We start from the raw sequence: 23,358 nt of genomic DNA on the forward strand, positions 1-23,358 counted from the left end.
AATGAATTATGTGTACATACATTCAGAATGATAACACATTAATATTAACATTAAATGAAATTTTCATGGGAAAAATTTAAATATAGGTGAACATTTGATGATAAATGAATTAGAATGAACACGTTTACTTCCGATCTCACACTTTTAACTCCCGTTCGATAAACTTTCTTGCAATGAAATAAAATTTCATGGGTAAGAATGACTAATTATGATTTTTTTTTCATGTCTGAAATGAGATTTTCTTTACGTTATTATTATTTGAAAAAGAACATAAAGAGTTTTTATATTATCTCTCATTTTTTTCTTTAAAGTATCTCAATCTATTTTCGACGCTTTTTAAAATGAGAATGCTTATTAAAATAATCAATTAAAAATTGACAACAGAGTTTAGCATTTAGAAATAAAAATACAATCAAAAATGCGTAAGCATACGGAAATAAACCTACAATAATATATTTTTAACATTGTCATTTTTGGGAGAAAAAATATTCTTTCAAAAATATTAACTTGTGTCAAGTTATACTGAAATCAGACCAAAACTGTAGGAGGAGTAGCATTTTGAAAGAATTTCACAGAAATTTCTATTTTTAGTAACCACGGCAACACCGTTCATCGAAATCAAACACCGATACACAGAATTATGTATCTTAGTGTAGTCTACTTGTGTGCCAAGTTATACTTCAAAACTGTAGGAGGAGTAGCATTGAAAGTCAAATTAGTCTACTTATGTGCCAAGTTATATTGAAATTAGACCAAAATAAACTGTGAGAGGAGTAGCATTTTGAAAAATTGTGTACAGACAGACGGACAGACAGACAGACGGACGGGGGGTCGCCGGACATTACTATCGCATCTGGTCTCTGACCAGTAGAGCTAAAAATTGACAACAGAGTTTAGCATTTAGAAATAAAAATACAATCAAAAATGTGAAAGCATACGGAAATAAACCTACAATAATATATTTTTAACATATCATTTTTGGGAGAAAAAATATTCTTTCAATATTAATTCAGATTATTTCTTCGGGCGTTCTCTAAATTAGTCAAATTACGAACTGTAAACTTAAACAAGCAAACCAAATTTTACCTCCCAAAGAATAGACTGCCTAAAGCAAACCCAATACCCAGGTTCTTTAATAAGTTATTGTTCTTTTTCGGTGGGGGTGGTGGGGGTCGGCGTGGCGGGGGTGGGGGAGGGGGTGGCTGGGGGCGTTTTGTGGTCGGTGGGACCTTGATAACCGGCGCGGGAGTAGCGGGCAAAATAAACGTATCCGGAACTTTAGGTTGTACCGGAACTACTGGTTGAATCGGAACTACTGGTTGTACCGGAACTACGTCCTTGGGATCTACAGGCGGATTGATGATTTTGGGGTAGGGTTTTTCTTTAGGAACAACAAGCACGGGGGATGGCGTGGCAGACGGAATGTATCCTGGAACTGTTGGTATGATGTCATCCACGGGAAAGAAGTCGCCTGGTTGTAAAGGCTTCCTTCCGCCCGTAACGATCGGTATTTTTTTCTTACCCAGTACCTTTATGACTGGGGAGGGAGTTGCAGACGGAATATATCCCGGATCCCCGGGTTCCGGTATGACGTCACTGACAGGAATGGCGTCACCAGGTTGTGGTCCTCGAGGACCCACGGGGTTACCAGGTAATATAGGTTCAGGCTCGGGTTCAGGTACAGGTTTTCCAGAATTAATCCCGGGACCGTTCGGGAATACTAAGTTTGGAGAGGGTGTGGCAGATGGTATATAATCAGGTACAACCGGCAAGACGGGTATGACGTCACCAGGCGGTGCAACCGGTAAAACAGGTATGACGTCACCAGGTTTTAGTCCGTTTTCGTCTATGGGCGTAAGTTCACTTGGATGAACCTCATTCATGTGTTGTCTTAACAGTTCCCGGAGTCTCCGATTCTGTTTCCTCAACCTTCTCACTCGCTTCCGCTCCATCAACCAAGCGGCGCGGTTCTCAGCCGGGTTCATATCTTTCTGGCTTCCGTCAGGGTTGAAGTCGATGGCGGGGAAAATGGCCGTCTCTCCTGTCACGGGGTCAAGGACAGATAAAATGTCGTTTGTGTCGTTTCCATGAACGGTCACTGGAAATTGGTGAAAGGTTCCGTCTCTATGAAGATGACCGTGGTCCAGCCCGCCTCCGGGAGAGACGCCTGTAATAGGTCCGGCATTGATGAATTCCGGAAGTCCGGTTATGGGGTTGATTCTGTGAATTCCGTCCTCTGGGTGAGTGTTCTGTCTATCGTTGATTCGACGTCCAGGACTTATTTCGCCTGATGGAAGAACTTCCACTCCGACTAATTCTGACCCGTCGATAGGTCGGATGTTGATAGGGTTCGTGGGGAGATTTTCAATGTGTACGTTGACCGGATTTACCGGTTCTATAAATTCCGTTGGTGGTCGATTATCTATTGGAATAATGGCTTCGTTAACTTGCTTTACTTCGTGTGGGCTTATTGGTCCACTTACTTCTTTCGGTACAGCAACATTGGTCGGTACTTTGTCTTTGACAATTCCAATATCCTTTTGTTCTTTTACATTTGTAGTTTCTATATCTTTTGGAATTTGAACATTTTCATTGATTGCTTCTGTTGGGGTTTTTATTTCCTTTGTTGTGACGTCAGGGGGCACAGCTGGGGACTCTTTCTTGTCAGATTTTCTAGTACTGAATGCTCCCTCAAGTAAACTTTTACCAAAATTCAATATGTTTGAAAGGCTATTCGAAGAACCCCCGGGGGAATTCAAATTCTGAACTTGACTCAAAATATCTACTGGTGAAAGTCCACCTCCGGTCTGGGAGGTGCTATTCAATAGAAGCGATGTTATCGTTTCAATTCCGGAAGCTTGATTTGGCGCGGGGTTCATAACGCTGACGCTGTTTCGACGCGCCATCTGCGGGGCGTTTCTGTCAAAGAAAGGTTGTGTGTTTTGGTCTAAAAATGGCGGGGCCGGTCGACGCCATGGCTGTCCCCAGCTGTCAGGCTGCCTGGAGGGCGGGTTCCTACTGGAAAACCGCCGAGCTGTGAGGGGCTGCATTCTGTTAGGGACCTGAGAGGGAAACTGTCGACGAAATGATTGAGGCCCCCAGGGGTCTTGAAATCCTCCGGGAAAAGGTGCAAATTGTCCCGACACACCTAAAATACGGAAAAATGGAGATTATTATAAATGACAAATTCAAAACAAAGTTTCTTGAAGAGTAAAATTTCCCGTTGTATATATACTTCATTCATTCAATTCAGCTTCTATAAAATTTCATTTTATGACATTAAAAAAAATCCATTATACTGTACATCGTAAGTGTCCATTTTCTAACGCGTTCATTTTCATCATGATGTAGGGATTTTATTATCCAAAAACATTTTTGCGAATTGAAGATATGGAACATATCAACATTTTCCCTGAGCATTACGTCAATGTTTAGAATTTTAGATAATAGAATAATGTAAACAGAAAACTCAACCCAGATTTAGACTGGTGCGATATATACATTTTATAAACAAATCTTAGGGGATAAAACATTCTACATGCATACATATATTCAATAAACTGGATGACTAAAATTTGGATACATGTTGCTACCAAGTATGATGTACATGTAGCCCACTGATAACATTTCATTATATTTAAAGTACTATTAGAATGTTCTTAGACAACAAAAAAGACAAAAATCAAAAACAGGAGTTTTGAACAGACCCCAAATGACAGAGGTCCTTGTGGTTTTTTTTATGAATATATGAGAAATATGCTTATGCTGGTATTTGTATTTACTGAATATTTGATTCAGAGGATGTGTGCAGTATTACTGAACCAGGCAAATCCGATTATTGAACTCCGAAATTGTTCAGAAAATTAAAAAAAAAATAAATTCAAATAATACGTTTCGCATGTTCTTAAGCAGTTTTAAATAAATCTGTTGTGCATATCAAATAAGAACTTATTTCACCATATTTGATATTAATATATTATTACCATTTATTGTCATCTTAAGAAATGCCAGGGACGCCATAACTGCACGGAGCGCTATCTTTCTGCTGAAACTGAAATTTGAAGGACATAATATATAAAGAATTCTGGACATTTCCTGTAAAATAAAAATCATCCAAAGAACTTAATTCAATCTTAAAGAAGAGAAGAAAATCATGATCTCCCCCCCCCCCCTTTTTGTAAAAAAAGTTTAAATGACCTTAGGATGTTTCAAAACATTTCATATCCATTTTTTTTTTTTTTTTTTTTTTTTTTTTTTTTTAGATTTCTAATGTAAGAATCTAATTTATGTTAAGTTACTGATTTAGAATTAAACGGATAAAGAAATTTGTCCTTATTGATTAAAGTTACTCTATTAATTTTATCTTTTATATTTAAAAAAAAAAACATCATTGCATGAAAATATTTTTAACAGAATTTAAAAATATGTACATTTGAAATGTAAAACAAATTCGATGACTTACCATGCTTGGATCATAGTTTATCCTTCAGTGAAAAAAAAACATTTATCCTGTAAACATTAAATCCCAAATCTACGGAAAGTCGTCCATCGTCTGCCAATATATGACCGAAGGACTCATGCGGACATGACAGACGACATTTACGACTTGGTGGGTAGTGACGTCACAATTTAACGCAAGCTAGAGACCACCGACAATACAGAGTATACTGGACAAATGACCGTCACACGTATCTGATTGGTCAACATGGCTCCATGATTAGTATTTGTGTGTAATGGACCAACTTACTTGCTAAATACATCTGACAAATATTTCTTTTTGTACATAGATGTGCATTTTATTGGACTGAATTCTGAAGCCATGACGGCCATTCCCTTTATTTGTACGACTTTGGTCATTAATTATGTTTTGTGTTTATTTGTCCTTATTTCAGTTCACGGCCGACGCCATGTTTTAAACTTTTGCGCCATGATGTAAATGGCACTGACCTTTTCAACTCATCACCATATTTAAGGACAGGCGAGACGTTCCTTAATAATAGATAAAATTTTCCAAGAGTTTGTCATTGAAGTATTGCTACTTAAACATGTTTACTCCAGTGGCGGATCCAGAAGTTCATGTGGGGGCGTTTTGAGGCCCAAAGGGCCGAAGGGGGGGGGGCATGGGAGGGGGTGTCCCCCTCCCATAGGTGGGGGTTCGGGGTGCCTCCCCCGAGAAAATTTTGTTTTAAATGGTGCATTTTCCAGCATTCTTTTGTAGCTTTTTTAAAGCGGCACAGTGACGCACAAAGGGGAAAATTGACAAATGTAGAATTTTCGCATGACCTCTGTAAATTTTGTTCAATTCCCAAAAGTATTCAGTTTCAGAAAATTACAGGTTTCAGAACCTAAAAAGGAAAAATAAAAGTAAAAATAATTTCTGTCTGCCCCAGAACGAAAATATTGCAAAATACCCTGGTACTTCTTCCTCCCTATTGTACGCGTGCGCAGAAAAGTGTTGAATAAGTTTCCATAGTTACCATGGTCTCAGGTATCCACGAATGAATGTAAGAAGACCAAAAAATTTGATTTAATCTTTTAAAAAAGTTGTTAACATATTTCTCACCTTTGCATGCTCCAGTTGAATGTTGTTAACAAGTTTGAGCTAAAAATAAGAGTTGCGTGACCTTGACATATACGAAACAACGAAACGGTAGATACAACCTTTGTTTTTCCGGCACTTATATTGTGCAGTCAATTCTTGCAGTTTAATTGTCAAATCTTCGCTGTGTACTCATAATTTTCATAAGTCTTTCTCTGTATGCTACAGATATCTTAAAATTAAGATATGATTTTGACTCACTGTGCCGCTTTAAAGACCAATCATCACAAATTTTTAAGAATGCAGAAAAATAAAATGTTTCAATTTGATTCAATTTTAACACAAGACTTTAGACCTTGTTTAAAAAAATGGAGTGGGGGGGGGGGCTCCCCCAGAAAAAAATTGTTTTAAATCGTTCTAAAATGGTGCATTTTCCAGCAATTCTTGTACTTTTTGTAGCTTTTTTCAAAGACCAATTATCACAAATATTTAAGAATTTAGATAAATAAAATGTTTCAAATTACATGTAATTTTACTTTGTCGCATATCTGCGGTGATTTTCTTTGATCTTTCTGCGGTGATATATTCCATATCACATATGTGATAATACTTTCCACGCCCCGTCATATATCACTGCAGGAGGCAGAAATCAGGTCATGAGAAAAAAACCTGATCTTATTTCACAAGTTCGTAACTACAGAAAAATGAACATTTTAAGCTATTTCTTAGCCTCTAACTAAATTAAAATACATGTATTTAACTCGGTTGAAAGTTCCCAGTCGTTCAAAAGATTAATTATCCATTTTGAAATTTTGAAAGTTACGGTAATTATCCAAACTTTACATCGTTACACTCCTTGATTTCATCCCTTTGCGGAACGTGAAGACCTAACTGTCCTTTCGATGAGACAGTATAAATTTACCGAGATCCCATGGCGCAGTAGGCGCTGGCTCGAGACAAAAGCTCAAGGCCGAAAGTGTCGTCGGAGTTAGGTCTAAATTTACAGCCCACCAGTGGTAGCTGCAGATCTGTAGCTCGCTGGTCTGAAAAAAGGGACATTAGTGAAAAATTATTTTATTATTATTATTATTAAAATATATATATTATTATTATTTATTTATTATCCGCCATATTTTAATTTTGGTAAAAGACGCAACAATATATACTGCATACACGGCTTCGGCACAATTGCGTGCTAAACGCTGATTGCAGCCCGGAGGACCGGGCTGCTCTATACATATAAGTTTAAGTGTTTGTGTGTGGGGATTGGGGTGGGAGTAGTTATTCAGAATTAAAGGTTTTCTAAACATTGAAAAGATTGTTAATCAGAAAGTTCTTTCCCTTTATAAATTACGAGATACATAATATATTTACTTCAATAAAGTGAATCTTTAAAAATATATACGTTTTCATATTAAATATATAAAGTTGCTTATCATTTACTATCGAAAAAACGACAGGTCCCTTTTTTTTTAGAACATCGAATATTACATCGCATAAAAACGTACTCTGCACAGAAAATGTTATATATTATAAAATTGAAAATTAAATACATTTTTGAATATAGGTGATGCATGTGTCTAACTTCAATTTATATTTTATGCAGCCAACATTTACTCGAGGAATTGAAGATTAAAATGGTATCGTTTTTGTTTGATATTTGTCCGACTATAAGTTTTCAAAATATTCGCGAATGCCGTCTCCATCAATTAGACGCATACCTTTTCACTCATATCGAAGGGGTTTGATGATTAAGTCTCATTTCCATTGTTTACTTTATATATTTCCCGGGCTACAATTGATGGTTACATCAATGTTTTCTTGTCTTTATAGATGTAATATAATATCTAGTCCACTAATGTTCCTGCGGAAGGTAGAAAATACACATCATTATTTTTTTCTCGTGCCCTAACTACAACGAGGCCAGGAAAGAGTTTTTCGATAAGTTCTTGAGATTTAATAAAGTCCATATTGTTGACATTCAGACTTTACTCTGGGGGGATACATCACTCAGTATTGCTGAAAATGAATATCTATTTTCTATTGTACATTTATGGAACGCCAAATTAACATATATTCAAATATTTGTACCTATCTTAAAATAATTGCACCTATCTTCAAATAATTGTACCTATCTTCAAATGAATTGCATTAAAGATAGGTACAATTGAATTAAAGATAGGTACAAATGAATTGAAGATAGGTATAAATAATTATACCTATCTCTAAATAATTATACCTAGGTACAAATGAATTATACCTATCTTTAATGGAATTACACCTATCTTCAATTCAATTAAAGATAGGTTCAATTGAATTATACCTATCTCTAACTCATTTGAAGATAGGTATAATTGATTTAAAAATAGGTACAATTGATTTGAAGATAGGTTCAATTAAGACATATCCACAAAGGATTTGAAGATAGGTACAATTCAATTATACCTAGGTTCAATTCGTTTTATGTTGTTGGTAAAGAATGAACGCTCCCTTGGAGACAATATTGAGTATGGAGGGAAACGCACAGAACCTACAGAGCGACGACAACAAGGATGAAAGGAGAAATAAAGGTTAATTCAAAATGTGCAAAAAGCATAATATACTTATAAAAACACACATGTATATCAAGTAGGTTTATCTTGTATTGCAGCCAGATGAAGATTCCGATAAACTTTCGCGCCAGCTGTGACGTATCGGAAATGACATATGATAAAGGGAGTAGTTGTTATTGCCAATATCTTAGTAATGAAAGATAGGTTCAATTCAATTGTACCTATCTTAAAATCAATTATACCTATCTTCAATTCATTGCATTTGTACCCATCATCAAATCAATTGTACCTATCTTCAAATGAATTAAAGATAGGTATAATTGAATTCTAATTCACTTGAAGATAGGTACAATTGATTCAGATAGGTACAATTCAATTGAAGATAGGTGCAAATATTTGAATATATGTTAATTTGGCGTTGCATATACATTCTTATATTCAGCATTCTGGTAGATTTAACTGATTGTACTCATTTTTAAAATTATTTGTATAAACAATAATGTAGCAGTCTATATATGTCCACAATGAGAGTTTATTTAATTTACTTGTAATCTATTTTGTACAAACTGTTGAACACTTCTAATTCATCCTGTTATAATATTTCATGTAGGGAGAGGGCGATTTAAGTTTTTAGAACTTGTGCCCAATCCCATTGTATATATTTAGTGCAATAAAATATGTTCAAACCAGTGAAAAATTCTCGAAGAGAAGTTGAACAGCAAGCAAACAGCAACTCTTTGCAAATACTGTAGAAGTACTGTCGGTTTCAGACTATTTTTTCACTAATACTTTAAAGCTGCAGATGACATTCTTTTAATCCGTTAGCTTGTATCAATTTGAGTGTCTTAATAACTTTGTTCGATGAATAAATTTGCTTACTATATTGATTTTCTGTCATGCAGTAAAAAAATGAAGAGATTTGGCAACGTGTTCCTGTATTTCCGAACTAATAATAAAAATGTAGGCTGATAGATTTGAATATGCTTGGGTGTTCTTGAATGCAGACAGGCATTTTACAGCAACATATCTGCAGACAAATTTTTACAGAAGGAAGATCAGACACATGCCTGTTTGTCTCTATCAAACACGTGCAAATGATTCTCAAATTAATCACAATTTTTTAATCTTAAAAATCAACGTTAAACACTATCGAAATTTTGTTTTACAAAATGATCATGTTAGGGCACTAGTTTGCATGCATGCATGCCTATTTTTCTTAAAAAATAACCTAGAAGACTATTACTGCCGTGAAAAAAAACTCAAACTGAAAATCTTTCAATTATTGATTGTAATTCAATAGTAATTTTAATTTATTATAAAGTAAATGTTCGTGCAGAAATGTGTGTGTCGTTCGAATAGTGTAACATTTTAAGAATATCATTGAGGAAGTTAGCAAGATTCCAGTTCCCTACGGCCACCTGGTCTATGGGAACTGGAATCTTGCTGACTCCTTTAATGATATACATGATTACATTTTGACCTGCAAAATTAATCCAGGTAAAGGCGGGGGGGGGGGGGGGGGGAGGTCCGGACCTCTGACACCCCCCCCCCCTTTCTAGATCCTCGGTTAGGGATTACCTCGCTTGACTATTTAGAGGATTACGGATAACCGAGAGTTACATGTAGCTACCGAAGCGGGGAAGGTTACCTGACTAACGCAATGACATTAAATTAACTTCATTCACTGCGATTTCTATCGAATTAATCACATTAAACGATCGATCTAGTTTTAGATAGGGAAAAAACAGGGATAAATATTTATAAGCCTCCTCTGCCCTTTCAGGCGTCTTCCTCTCGATCCTCAATTGAATTGGTTACTTACTTTCATATAGCCCCCGTTTTTTATATTGGATTTTTATTTGAAAGCTTCTATATAAGTTTGAGACTTTACTTAGGTCAAGGACAAACCGTGAAAGTCAAAAAATAAACAGGAACCAATGTCAAGAATAAATATTTCATTATAAACATTTTGTGGAGAAATAGAACCAATACATGTAACGCGTAAAAGAGCGGGCCTCGAGATTTTACTTGAATGTTCCCAGTCAATTCAATATGCTTGTATTTACTTTTTTTAATTTCATCTTCTGCGCCGCTGCGTGTATGTCTTGTGCGCAGTGATCTACTTGAATCACCCCCGGTATATATATCCCTGCCGACACACATCCCACAGAATTCCAGCTTTTAGATTGTATAACGTTCACTTCAGCTCTAAAGATCAACAAAAATGGTAAGAAACTTCATTGTTAATCTACTAATCCTTACATTTTAAAATGGGAACCTTTGATACAGGAGAGTGTTTCAAAATTGACAAAATCACTTTTTAAAATTATATTTTTAGCGTAAAAAGAAGCATAGTTTTCTTTCCCCTTTAAAGAAAAAAAAATTGTAAAGGACATTGCAGCCGTTCGGCTTTTTTGCAGAAAAAAGAATGCTTGCAGTTGGAATATTCTGGTAGAAAACAATTTTAAAAGTATGCATTCCTCGTCAGCAAAAATTCGTCGAATTCTAGAATGAATGAGTCTTATGCATTGTTGCAATGATTTCGCTCACTCGGTAGCATTGTTACTTTTCAGTCTAAACTTTCCAAAGAAGAAATTGAAGGTATGGAAAAGTTGTGTGTTATTTTATCCCCCTAATGTTTCTTTTAATTAACAGCATGAGTCAATTAATTTTATAGAAACATGAAAAACTCCCTCCTGTGTTGTACCGTGTGAGTTTAAGCTGATAAGTTCCTCTTCCTAATGGATGCGTACGAACGATTAACTCTGATATCAAAATGATTCTCACAGATAGTTTGCAGGAATTAGAAAAGGGGGGTGGGTAAGATGATAGTCAAAGAACTTGTGGCTTTTCTATATATTTGAGACATAAAATTAATTAAATAGAATCGAAACAAAAAACTTTAAATCTTTCATGCATTATTCGTTTGAATAGAACACGATGCAAAGAAATGCTGTTGGTTAAAAGAAAGACGAACTTTATATATATTTGATAAAAGTCATAAAACACTAAAATTAAAAAGGAAATGAATTTGATAAATCGAAAAAAAAAATAATGTAGTAAAACTTCTCCACTTAGTTAAAATTCGTTTTAATAGCGGAAAATTTATTACTTTTTGTTTTAAAAGAAATAGACATACGACTACGTTAAATAGTTTTACAACTTGAAACATATTTTCTTTTTCCCTAAATCAAATTTGTAACAGAGACACGGATTACATGATGGATAGCACTGTTTTCTTACATTCCTTGGCACGTATTCAAATTCAGCAGTTTCTTCTTATCTTTTGTATTAAATTTTTCTCTATGGATTCTGACTAAAATTGCACAACGAGAATGTATCGCCACACCGCGCTCGCAGGCACGCGCAGGCACGCGCCTTGTGTGTTTTAGTATCGTGACAAGATCTTTGTCAATCAGAGAGATTTCCTTAACTCAGTGTGACGTTATCGGGGAGGAATCTTACATAATCCCAGGGAAGATGGTTCTTTACGGGACTTTGTCTACAGTAGGACATTACTTATCTTATTCAAAGGAAATATAAACCAGTATATTATGTATACGTATACGTGACTGTATATTCTTTCGAACGCATATTTCTCCCCAAAATGAACTATTTTAACTCTTTTTAAGTTTTTTTTTAATTTCTAGGAAGTGCTAAACATTTCAATTTAGTTATCTATGTACATTAAGTTAATGCACATAAGCACTTTTTGTTGCCATGGATGCCAATACTGAACGAAAAAGATTAAGGCAGACAGACACCAGCTGCTCATTTTTAAAAGCAAACTGACGTCATTAAATGTATTTTTCTCAAAACTGTAAATACCCCCCCCCCCCAATACAATCAAAATCTTTCATAATTGATAAAATTATTATAAATTGCTCATTATCTTACGACTTGCAGCATTTCATGAAGTGCATTTTGTTTTTCTGATTTTTAAAATCTAAATGTAATATTATCATTATGTACAGCGTAAATAGGAAGTCATACATGTACCTGAATACTTACGTGAACCCTTTTCGTGCTTGAATATTTAGGGAGGGAGAAAATGAACATTTAAATGCAGTTGAACACATGTTTAACTATTAGATATATAATGCATGATGCAAATCCTGACCCTTTCAAATTCATAGAAGCTATTTATATAATCCTTAATAGATCGAATTCCATAGCCTATCTTTTGTTTAGTAAACGTTGTAGTATGTTTTTTTTTCTTTTTACTCTGCCTTGTTAATGATACATAGAAAATTGAATAGTAAGATATTTCATACAGTATGTAAAACATGCTCACCGAGAACAACAACAGCAGCACCATCCGTGTAATTCAATTGAATGTTTTGTTTAATGCTGTGTTTGTTCTGCATTTTTTGAATGCTCGTGTGTTTATCTTAAATTTTTAGTAACAAATAGGTATATAGCCCAAGATGAAAATCCTATCTTGTATTTTTATGTGGTTGGGGGGGGGGGGGTGTTCGATCAAGAAGATAAAAATTGCCTGTTGACATGACAGGTATATATCTAGTGTGATTATGATTGAAGATCTACAGACAGTTTTGGTCATAAGGTACATGTAATTTCGTGAAACGGGCACCTGCAAATAGTCACCCAAAAGTTCCTTATCAGGAAACTGAACCTGTCAACGCAAACTGAACCTGCTCGGTATTCCCCCAAAGTTCATATTAATTTTGTTTAATTCCTGCATTACAGAGGCCAAGGAAGTCTTTGATCTTTTTGACTTCTGGGACGGTCGTGACGGAGTGGTGGACGCCGCCGCCATTGGTGACGTCATCAGATGTGTGGGGCTGAACCCGACCCTCGAAATCGTCAAAAAGAATGGCGGCACATCCAAAATGGGTAAGCTAATAGTAATCAAATACATCTGTATTGGACTCGTATGAAACACATAGCAATAATTTTTAACGCAGATTGGTAAAATGCTTCATAAAATAATTTGCACTGCACAAATCAAATGTTTTAAGTCGTTTATGCTTTGAAAAAATTCAATGAGCGATGAAGAATTCTTAGTGATAATTATTTGTCTATTATTTTTGGGAAACTTACTGTGTTTTATTGATTTCAGGTGAGAAATCTTACAAATTCGAGGAATTCCTGCCAATCTTTGAGACCGTCATGAACACCTTAGAACAGGGCACCTTCGCTGACTACATGGAGGCCTTCAAGACTTTCGACAGGGAGGGACAGGGTTACATCACGGGGGCTGAGCTCCGACACCTCCTCTCCTCACTTGGTAAGCCACTCCCCTCCCAAGAAATATGATTAAGGACTTTCTATTCACGGCGCGCTGAAGAGTTCTAATTCCGGGGTCTTTTATGGAATAAGTGATCTGCCCTCAAATATACCTGTGTCAGTAAAATATATTATACAATGTAATATTGCCATATAATGCATATATAATTTTTACTTTTATTATTTATTTACAGTCTAACTGTTAAACTTTTGTTATATCCTCTGTGTGTACATTTTTTAGTGAAATAACATTTTGTCTTAATCAGGTGAGCGTTTGACAGATGACCAGGTAGACACAATCATCAGAAACACAGATTTACAGGAAGACCTGGAGGGAAACATCAAAACATCGGTAAAAAAATATGTAAAAAACATCAAATACGAAGGTACGTGAAAAACATCAAATACGAAGGTACGTAAAAAACATCAAATACAAAGGTACGTACGGTAAAAAACATCAAATACGAAGGTACGTAAAAAAAACATCAAATACAAAGGTACGTACGGTAAAAAACATCAAATACGAAGGTACGTACGGTAAAAAACATCAAATACGAAGGTACGTACGGTAAAAAACATCAAATACAAAGGTACGTGAAAAACATCAAATACGAAGGTACGTAAAAAACATCAAATACAAAGGTACGTACGGTAAAAAACATCAAATACGAAGGTACGTACGGTAAAAACATTAAATACGAAGCTACGTATGGTAAAAACATTAAATATGAAGGTACGTAAAAAAAATCAAATACGAGGGTACGTAAAAAACATCAAATACGAATGTACGTAAAAAGTAAGGATTAGGTACGTTAAAAAAACATCAAGTGTGAAGCTACATTAAAAGTCAGGTATGGAATTAGTTATAAACATCAAGTATGAAGCTACGTTAAAAGCGTCAGATATGGGGGAAGGTAATAAGCATCAAATGTAATGGTACGTTAAAAGCGTCAGGTATGGGGTACGTTATAAACATCGATGTACGTAAGAACGTCAAGCATTAGTGAGTTAAAAACGACAAGTATGAGGTTACGTTATAAAGGTCAAATTAGAAGATACATTATACAGGAAAAGTCTACACCAACACCGGGGGTACGTTTGTACGTGAAAGATAAAGGTACGTTATAAACGTCTATCTGAGAGTACATTAAACACAGCATTTATTGGGGTACGTAATTAACAAACATCGAGTCTGTGGGTTATGTTATTCATAAACGCCAAATATTAGGAGATACAGGCGTCAAATATGGAGGTACCAAGTACATGTACGCAGAAGTCTGTTGAGGTTTATAGAATTGATTAAAACTGGTTCCGTGTTTTTTTCTTCTTTTTTAATATTTCAGTTAATTAATTTTTTATCTTAGAGATTTCATTTTATTTATTTATTTTCAGAATTCATCAAGAAAGTGATGGCTGGACCCTACCCTGACTAAACAGAAGGAAATTTTTAACATTATACACATCCAAAAACATTTTCAATTTTATACAGCAATGGACGTTAACTTTTTTATTGGATTAAAAGGAAATTCAAAGGCTGGATTTGTTTGAAACTGTGAAATTTCGAACATGCGCACTGGAGTTTAAAAACCGGAAGTGAAATAAAAACATTTGGATTTTTTCTTCATTTGGCGTGTTTATTTTTGTAACTTAAATTTTGCTTCTAAACGGATACCAGTTCATTAATCATTGCGTCACGTGACTGATATGTACAGTTTGTTCTAGAGGTGATATTGTCAGGAAAATGAGGACTTCTTTGCAACTTGTGCTGAGTGAATAACGCACTATCTTTTTATAAACTTAACTCTCCTTAAAAATGTCTTTTTCCAAACATGGTGTTTTAAAAGAAAATTTCATTCCAAGAGGAACATATACTTCTGAAAAGCAAGTTTTGACAATGAAGTGACATATTTTTTTGTATTTATTTGTAAATTATGGTTAATATGAATTAATAATAAAATGCTGTATTTTTTCTCAGAATTTTTGTCTTATTTCGGAAAATAGACTTCAGGTGCCATATATTGCTGAGGTCTTCAACATGGACAATTTACATGTAAAAGTATGAAATTACTATAAATTGAGCGGGACTGCAAAGCTGGAGTTTTAGACGAAGTATTCAGTATGATGTTGCTTTGTCCCTATATATTCTTCCAGATCTTGATTTTTGAAATCTTGGATTCACAAATGTGGCAAACTGTGAGCCACACTAAACTTTTCATATTAAGGCTTCGGAGACCACAATAAAAAAAATCTTCAAAAAAATTTTTAGACAGGTCGACAAAAGCAGTACGAATGTATTAATATGAATGTACATATAAGCATGAAAGATGGAAAAGTTTATTTGCCAATAAAAATTTTAATGACTGAAAAAATCAAAATTTACATAGAAGCACTATGAAAACCATGAAAATGTAGTGCCAACCAACTTTGCTCGAAGTGGACATATGATATACAGAAGTTCACTTAATCTAAGCATAATTACTGGTCAAGCCGCAAGCTGAAGGCCTTACCAGTTGGACAGAATAGATAAGCATTTTTATCACAATGACTATAGATATATAATGTGCATAATATGTCGCAAACCGATAGGTCACTCTTGCGCCACGGATGAATTTATAAGTTGATGAACAGATGTGAGTGGGCGGGGGTTACGTACAAAGTTACAGGTCGTATTTATAGTAACAATCGCTACAAATCAAGTATGGCTGATTCTTCAAAGCATCGTCTCTCGGTACTGTACTCTAATGTACACAGTTTGCGGAAAAAAATCTTTTACATTCTTATTTGAATATGATTTTCGTCTCTGGTATAAATATACTAGTGTTTTGAACATAAGGAGTTTGACGACAAAATGTCAGTGTTATGTAGGAATCAATATTAAATTGAGTATTCGTCTTAATTCACCATATCCTCTATGATCAGATATGAAATATATGTGTATTTGCTAATGTAAGGGCACTGAAACACCATCATTCAGATCAAGGTTATAGGAGAGAGATTCTATGATTTCAATTTATTCACAGGTAAATATAATGTCAATCCAAGTTGTTTTTACTATTTTGCACCCATCTTCAAAATCTGCATCTACCTACCGATTCGCAAAAAAAAAGAAAGAAAGAAAGAATTAAAAATAAACAAATAAAACACAAATGCCAAAAAATTAGACACAAACTTCAAAGTTATCTCATTCAAAAGATTCGCTTCCATTAATATACTTGTCTCGTAGAAAGATATAATCTTTAGCTAAATGAAGGAATTAAAATGCTTCAAATATACACTGTACCTAATATGACATATTGTAGACAGGAAATGGAGATATTGACAGAAATAAAAGACTTTGACCAGATAATTAATTTAAAATTCAAAACTTTTTTTCTGAAACCCAGTCGAAAGAGAGCGCTCAACTACTAAACTTAGATGAAAATGGACTGGCTTAATGGAGAAAGAATCGACCAAATTTTCAAAGAATTGGGACACTTTTGCGAAGAATATTTTTCCTAGATGTAAACAAGAATCGGTGCCAACAAATGAAAATAAGCTTTTGTTATTGTCTGTGGATAAATTGGCAAAAAATTCATTTATTGAATTCAATTACGTAATATTATTTGTTTTCTTTTCATTGTGGTGCATATCATCACCCAAATGAACGTGATAAATAGCTCTCTACACGTACTAGCAGACGCGCGCGTGCGGTGTATCAGGTATCAATGAATTCTCCGTCATGCGCCGCACGATCTGGTATCAATTATTTTGCCTGTCGATCTGCTGCAGGAAGAGTTCATTTTAAAGTGGCTTTTCGGAATGTCTCGACATCGATGCAGAGTTGCCATATGTAGCGCCCCCGACGGGAGGTCATCACACGCCATCACCAGGTGGTATGCCATCGACGGTAAATCCCGAGACCATCACCAGGTGGCATTCTGTCAAGGGTGAAGCCCGAGACGTCGCAATCAAGAATTATCTTTGTGTCACAATAACAAAAATATACGCACTTTTCAATAAAGATAAAATCGGTTTATAGGTTACCTATTATTAAAACAAAAGACGCAGAATTATTTCCAGCATGTTCCAAGTCGTGTAAACACGGCGCCGTGAGATATTTTTAACTGCAGTTTGGTTCATTCTGTTCTGCAGTATGCGCAGTGCAGCACTGTGTACATCTAACATTTCAGCCCCGCCATATTTGTCATATGCGCCATCTTTTTTTTATCATGACCTCAGAATTTCTAAATAAGAATTTATAACTAATCTAGATTTATGTCATTTATGTATAAAACAATATGCAATAAAATCCGGCTCAATTAAGGAGCCATTTTATTTTTAGAAGTACGTGCATTAAACCCCGGGGTCAGGAAATGTGTGTAATAACATAATTCTACGATTATTCCGGTATTGCATTCTCGACCCCGCCCACTCTCCCTGGGAGAGAAGTCAGGATATCTTTCTACAGTAAATGTCTAGTGGACTACCCTGGGCCGCCGTGTAACTATAAGCATGGACACACTGTGTCTTCATATTACATTTCATAAAATAAAATCTACAATCAACAATACAACGCATTTCCTAATTAAAAATTCTAGATCTGAGACGTAGATAAAGAAGATAACTATGCTAATTAATAACGATGCACCAAAACATATGTAAGGGTACACTCAACCCCTTTCTGGGAAATGGGATCGCCCGATGTAGGTAAAGCCATAAGTGCTGGGAATGATCTACGGTTACTAGGCATTCCGATCTTGATCTAGAAGCTTTCACATCGGGCAACGGTGCGATAGATAAGCAAGATGGTAAGTAAAAAACGACTTTTATTCTTCATGTACTCACTTACTTGTCTGTTACGATATACTTACATCTCGGCATCAGCTTATGTATGATTGATGCTTCTGATAAAGTTTTTTTTTATGTTTTACTGTGTACCTCTTTATATCAAGGTCATGAAGCTTGTATAAGATGCGCACTAATTGTGTAAAAAGAATAAATGCATAAAATAAGGGAAATAAGGGGAGAGGGCCTTAATTTGTTTTATATAAAAGGATCCACTGAGAGAAATTACTGAAATCATACCCAAACTGTTTTTTTTTTCCAAATTAGATATCTCAGTAAATATATTTCATTCAATATAACCCTTTCGAAATCATCGCATGTTATCAGGTTTATGTTTCAGGGCAACGTTTTAAGGCATAATATTAGGGAAAAAATTATTAAACAGCTAAACGCAATGTTTGTACGAGGAATGGATTACACGTTTTATATATTTTACAATACTAAACCTATGCATGTGAAAAATGTATTTACACGTGAGCATTGTTATATTTCAGTCCAAACTTTCCAAAGAAGAAATTGAAGGTATGGAGAGTTAATCCGTGTGATAAATTAATCTTCTACCTGTTAACAGCATGGATTCTATTTCTTTTAAGGAACTTAGAAAATCTGAGACAGTTGTGTGCAATGTGAAAATTTTAGAGAAGGATTTACTCGTAGATAAATCGAACTAGATTCCGCATGCGCAATACTCTATTGAAAATAAAGTCTTTCCTGCAGTAAATGTAACAGTATGAAAGTATCTTATTATGATGGGTGATATATTCTGGCATGTTTAAGACAATCTCAGCGGGGGGATATTTCTTCGCCGAGGGTTACCTCACTGTAATTAATGAAAAACATACACAGTTGAGGAAAAAAGCGAGACATATGGAAATAATTTGGCGTTAGGAATCGTATGGCCAATTAGAGATTGATAATGATTTGCAAAAATGAATTACTCAAACTAGCTGGAAAAAAGACTAAAAGCCACTTTGGGTGAGGCTAGGGTATAAAAAAAATAAATTTTCAGTCATAAAAATTGATTTGTTCAAATCTAACGAGACTATCAATATCTCGAAACTGATATTCTCGATATCTAAGTGTCCATTTATTTATCAAGCTATATAGTTTGCATTCTCGTAATTTTGGGGGAAAAAGCAATACAGAAGCTCGAATGAAAAGAAACCTGTTGAGATTGGCAGATGTTCAATTTTTTTTTACCGTTTCCGCCGGCCTTACAAGGACTGCGCACCCACACACCACATGCGCGCACGCGCATGGTGCATTACTTGTATCTTCTCTAAATCTTTGTGTACAGATGGTGTGAATCAGTATCTATACAGCCAACATGTGTTATCGTTTTCTAGTAGACAAAGGCATAGAATTGCAGAGGTGTACGAAGGGGGAAAGAATGCCAAGGGCACTTGTTTCTGCAAGGAATTTTCTACCCAAATTAATGAAAAATAAATAGCAAGTGCCTGTGGAAAAATCAGACCAATAAGACACATACCGGTAGTTAGTTCTCTAGTTTTGGAAGGGGATAAAATAGGAATCAAATTTAATATAAGCGACTTTTTAGGCTACTTATAAAATTTCATAGCTTTATAATTCAGTAGATTTTTTTTTTAAAAATGCACTTTCAGCTGCACAGTATGCTCAATTAACCTATAACAAATGAACCAGTTCCTACATGCTGTTGGATATTACTTGTTCTATCTATGTCATTTTTGTCTTGAGAATTTACTAGTATAAAGAATTTGCCTCAATAAAATTACCCTTGTACCCTGATATCTTTTTCAAAATAAAAGTAATCTTTTGCTGTGGTAAAGAATACTAGTACATGATACGTATAACAGCGACAACCAGTAATTGCCTAAGAATTTGGTACTGTATCAATCGTATGAACAGGATGTTGAACGTTTTCTTAAGGTTCACAAACCCTCTGACAAGGGAGATAACTCTAACTGGAATAATTTTCATGTTCAAGGATAAAAGGCCATTTCTGTCATTTTTTGCCCCGCAAGTTGTGCTGAAATTGTAAGCGTTGTATTCTTATAATAATTAGATTTTTTATGATTAATACTCAGTATATATGGGTAAACTGGGGGATGAGGGACCTTAACGTTTACTAGATAAGGACGATGGACCTTAAAATGAATAATTCGGTAGACAAGGATCATTCTAACCTTATTGTTACTAAAAAAAAATCCTAATTTTGTTGTGGCTATTGCTGTAAGTAAATTTATCTTTAACGTACTGTTCTGTAAATTTCAGAGGCCAAGGAAGTCTTTGAGCTTTTTGACTTCTGGGACGGTCGTGACGGGGAGGTAGATGCCGCCAAAATCGGTGACGTCTGCCGCTGTGTGGGTCTGAACCCCACCGTGGAGATCGTCGAGAAGAATGGCGGAACCAAGAAGATGGGTAAGGATCAAAGGGGGTGGAGTGAACTTAGATCGCGGAAGAATTTAGCGGAAGGGGAGTTAATAAAGGGGGTTAGTAATTAGTATATGAGAGATTTCGGTGGAGTGGAAATTAAATCTAGATCAATGATCTTCTACAAAAAAATCTCTTTCTTGAGTAGTGGACTAGTACTTCTATTTCTAGCTCGCTTGACCATAAGAGAGCTGACCCTTAGCTAAACCGTCATGAAGTTTCAAACATGCATGTGTTATAAATTGAGGTTTTCTTTAAGAGATTTTTTTAAACATCTGTAAGAAAAATCGGCATTTTCCAGAAGATTTTCGATGAAATATTTATAATAGGAATGCCTTGTGACAAAAGAGAAATAGCTTTGCAGGATTGAGGAATACTAGTAACGCAAAAAGAGGGTGTCAGACAAGGTTCCGTAATTTCTCGAAAACAATTTTGTTAAGAAAGATAGTATTGTATGTAGAAATTTACATCGGACCTACACGTTCTTAATTTCACCATCCTGACATCGACTGACAATTTCAGAAAATTCTGAGATTGAGACCTATTTATTAAATACGAACTATGGATGTTGTTTAAACCTTGTTTACTGAATCCGTTCCTTCCATTACAGGAGAGAAGGCCTACAAATTCGAGGAGTTCCTCCCCATCCACGAAACAATCATCAACACCCTGGAACAGGGCACCTTCGCCGACTACATGGAGGCCTTCAAGACTTTCGACAGAGAGGGACAGGGTTTCATCTCTGGGGCTGAGCTCAGACATCTTCTCTCTTCACTCGGTACGTGGGCGGATCTAAAAATCGCGCGCTTGTGCGCGTCAACATTACTGGTCTTCGTAACCTACTTATACTTTGGGAGAAAACTTATTTAATATAAAAAAGAAGGTTCAGTTTAATAAACTTTAAATTTACTTTTAAAAATTGTAAGTGATCTTTATTATTCCATTTCGTTTCTTTCTTCTTTAATTTCTTATTTTTTATGGTAATCTGTTATTGCTATAAATCACATGATCTTTTCTTGTTCAGGTGAGCGTTTGAGTGACGACCAGGTCGATGAAATCATTAGAAACACAGATTTACAAGAAGACCTTGACGGAAACATCAAATACGAGGGTAAGTTTTTAGTCAGAAAAATTCATAGGTTCGGAATTACTATAAAAAGTATTAAAACCCATTAGTACCGAGGAAAAATACATATTTATGACCAAATCATACGTTGAAATTTCATATCAATCAATGTGAAAATTGCCCAGAATTAGCTTGACATGATTTTTTTTTAATTTAAGTTTTTTTTTAACCTGGTCCTCTCTCTGGCAAAAATGGTTAGATTACTAAAAAAAAAAATAAATAAAATAAAATAAAATTTCTTAATTCGTCTCACTTTCTGAGTTTTTAGATTCAGCCCTGACTTCTTTAGAAATGTTTTCAAAAGAATTTTTCACTTTACTTTTTTCAGAATTCATCAAGAAAGTGATGGCTGGACCATACCCCGACTAAAAAGGAGACTGAATAAAAAAAAAAACTCTAACACAAGAACACATCACATACACACAAAAAATCCCCGTCTACAAAACATTTACAACAGTGACGTCATCAGCTGGAGAAGTTTTACGCATGCTGCTGCGATCAAGTGAAACATCAACTAAAAAACGGACATGCGCACTGGAATTGATTTACCACCCGGAAAGCTACAAAACATCATAAAAAAGAACCAGATTTCTTGCGCAAGACCTCTCCAGCTATTACATAAACTTTGCCGTCTGTTTTCTACACATCAGTCTTCTTTTTAAAACCGGTACCGGTTGGTTACATCATCGGTAAAGACATCATTGGGTCATGTGACCCGAAATGTACAGTTATGCTCGAAAGTTGGTATAAATGAGATGAGGTCGGAATGGATATCCCTTTTGCATCCTCTGTTTATGAGTGAATAGTGTATTATTTATTATTTTTCCCAAATAAAAAATCTGTTTTCTTTTAAACGGTTTTTATTTTTGTTTTCACAACATACGTATACACTAGAAGGGGTATTGCGATGTACACGAAACAGATTCTATGAGGATACTATTTTGGTCGAAAGATATCCCGTATCAAGGTTAATTTAATGCTCAAATTATATATATTATGTATCTACCAGACCTAGGAAGTCAAGAGGGGAATATATATTATATGTATACATCACGTTTGACAGCATACAGATTTAAAAATTTTCTAATAGGGGAGATAACACTTATTGAAAAATGACTTTTATTATTCCTTTGTAAGAATTTCAATTTTTGCCCCGCAAAATATTTACCCGGTATAATCTTGCATTTTAATTACAAATAAGATTTGATTTTTTTAAAAAAAAAAGTCATATCAAGCATCAAAGTAACAAATAGATTGAGATGGACCTTAACATAGGAAATAGAGAAATTTACAGTTTAACACTGCATAGATGAATTAGGCAACACTCATTTTACCGAGAGAAGTGTGCAAGTTTTTCCTCAAGAAGCATTTTAAAGGGACATGGACACAGTTTCAACTGAATTTTTTAAACCAATTTTAATGTTTACAATTTCTAACTAAGGCATCATCTAATGATCAGTAAAAATTTGAACGTGACTTGTGGATTAACAAACGAGATACAGTTCAACTTAAAGTTCTTCATATAGTAAACAAGGCTCGTGCCTTGTTTTTGTTTACAGATATAGAAAATATCATATTTATAACAACAAGAAATTCAGCAAATCACTAGAAACCATTAAGAATTAACTGCTTTATTGAACTTGTCTGCTTTGAAC

General features: G+C 35.0%; 3 protein-coding genes and 1 long non-coding RNA gene across 5 annotated transcripts in view; 3 read left to right on the top strand and 1 right to left on the bottom strand.

The window, feature by feature from the left end:
- Positions 1-1,082: 1,082 nt before the first annotated feature.
- LOC134235925 (proteoglycan 4-like) lies at positions 1,083-2,906 on the bottom strand. Its single transcript, XM_062718099.1, has one exon. It carries the CDS (start codon positions 2,904-2,906, stop codon positions 1,083-1,085), a length of 1,824 nt encoding a protein of 607 aa, XP_062574083.1.
- A 7,278-nt stretch (positions 2,907-10,184) lies between these two features.
- Positions 10,185-23,358, top strand: part of LOC134235934 (MICOS complex subunit Mic60-like) — a 47,742-nt gene continuing 34,568 nt past the window's right edge. For both annotated transcript variants that reach the window (XM_062718108.1, XM_062718109.1), the window contains exons 1-5: positions 10,185-10,318; positions 10,665-10,692; positions 12,802-12,948; positions 13,175-13,342; positions 13,608-13,705. In XM_062718108.1, the coding sequence (XP_062574092.1) occupies positions 10,316-10,318; positions 10,665-10,692; positions 12,802-12,948; positions 13,175-13,342; positions 13,608-13,705 (444 nt within the window). In that variant the 5' untranslated portion in view covers positions 10,185-10,315. The remainder of the gene's footprint in view (positions 10,319-10,664; positions 10,693-12,801; positions 12,949-13,174; positions 13,343-13,607; positions 13,706-23,358) is intronic.
- On the top strand, positions 13,713-15,310 carry LOC134235936 (uncharacterized). The gene is made up of 2 exons (XR_009985503.1): positions 13,713-14,014; positions 14,734-15,310. It is a non-coding gene; the product is annotated as an uncharacterized LOC134235936 (long non-coding RNA).
- Positions 17,994-22,557, top strand: LOC134235935 (myosin essential light chain, striated adductor muscle-like). The gene is made up of 6 exons (XM_062718111.1): positions 17,994-18,128; positions 18,660-18,687; positions 20,419-20,565; positions 21,188-21,355; positions 21,602-21,688; positions 22,032-22,557. The coding sequence occupies exons 1-6, from the start codon at positions 18,126-18,128 to the stop codon at positions 22,070-22,072; spliced, it is 474 nt and encodes a 157-aa protein (XP_062574095.1). The 5' UTR covers positions 17,994-18,125; the 3' UTR covers positions 22,073-22,557.

This window comes from Saccostrea cucullata, unplaced genomic scaffold (assembly GCF_032062105.1).
Source record: "Saccostrea cucullata isolate Sc308-1 unplaced genomic scaffold, CSIRO_AGI_Scuc_v1 ctg1034, whole genome shotgun sequence".
NCBI lineage: Eukaryota > Metazoa > Mollusca > Bivalvia > Ostreida > Ostreidae > Saccostrea > Saccostrea cuccullata.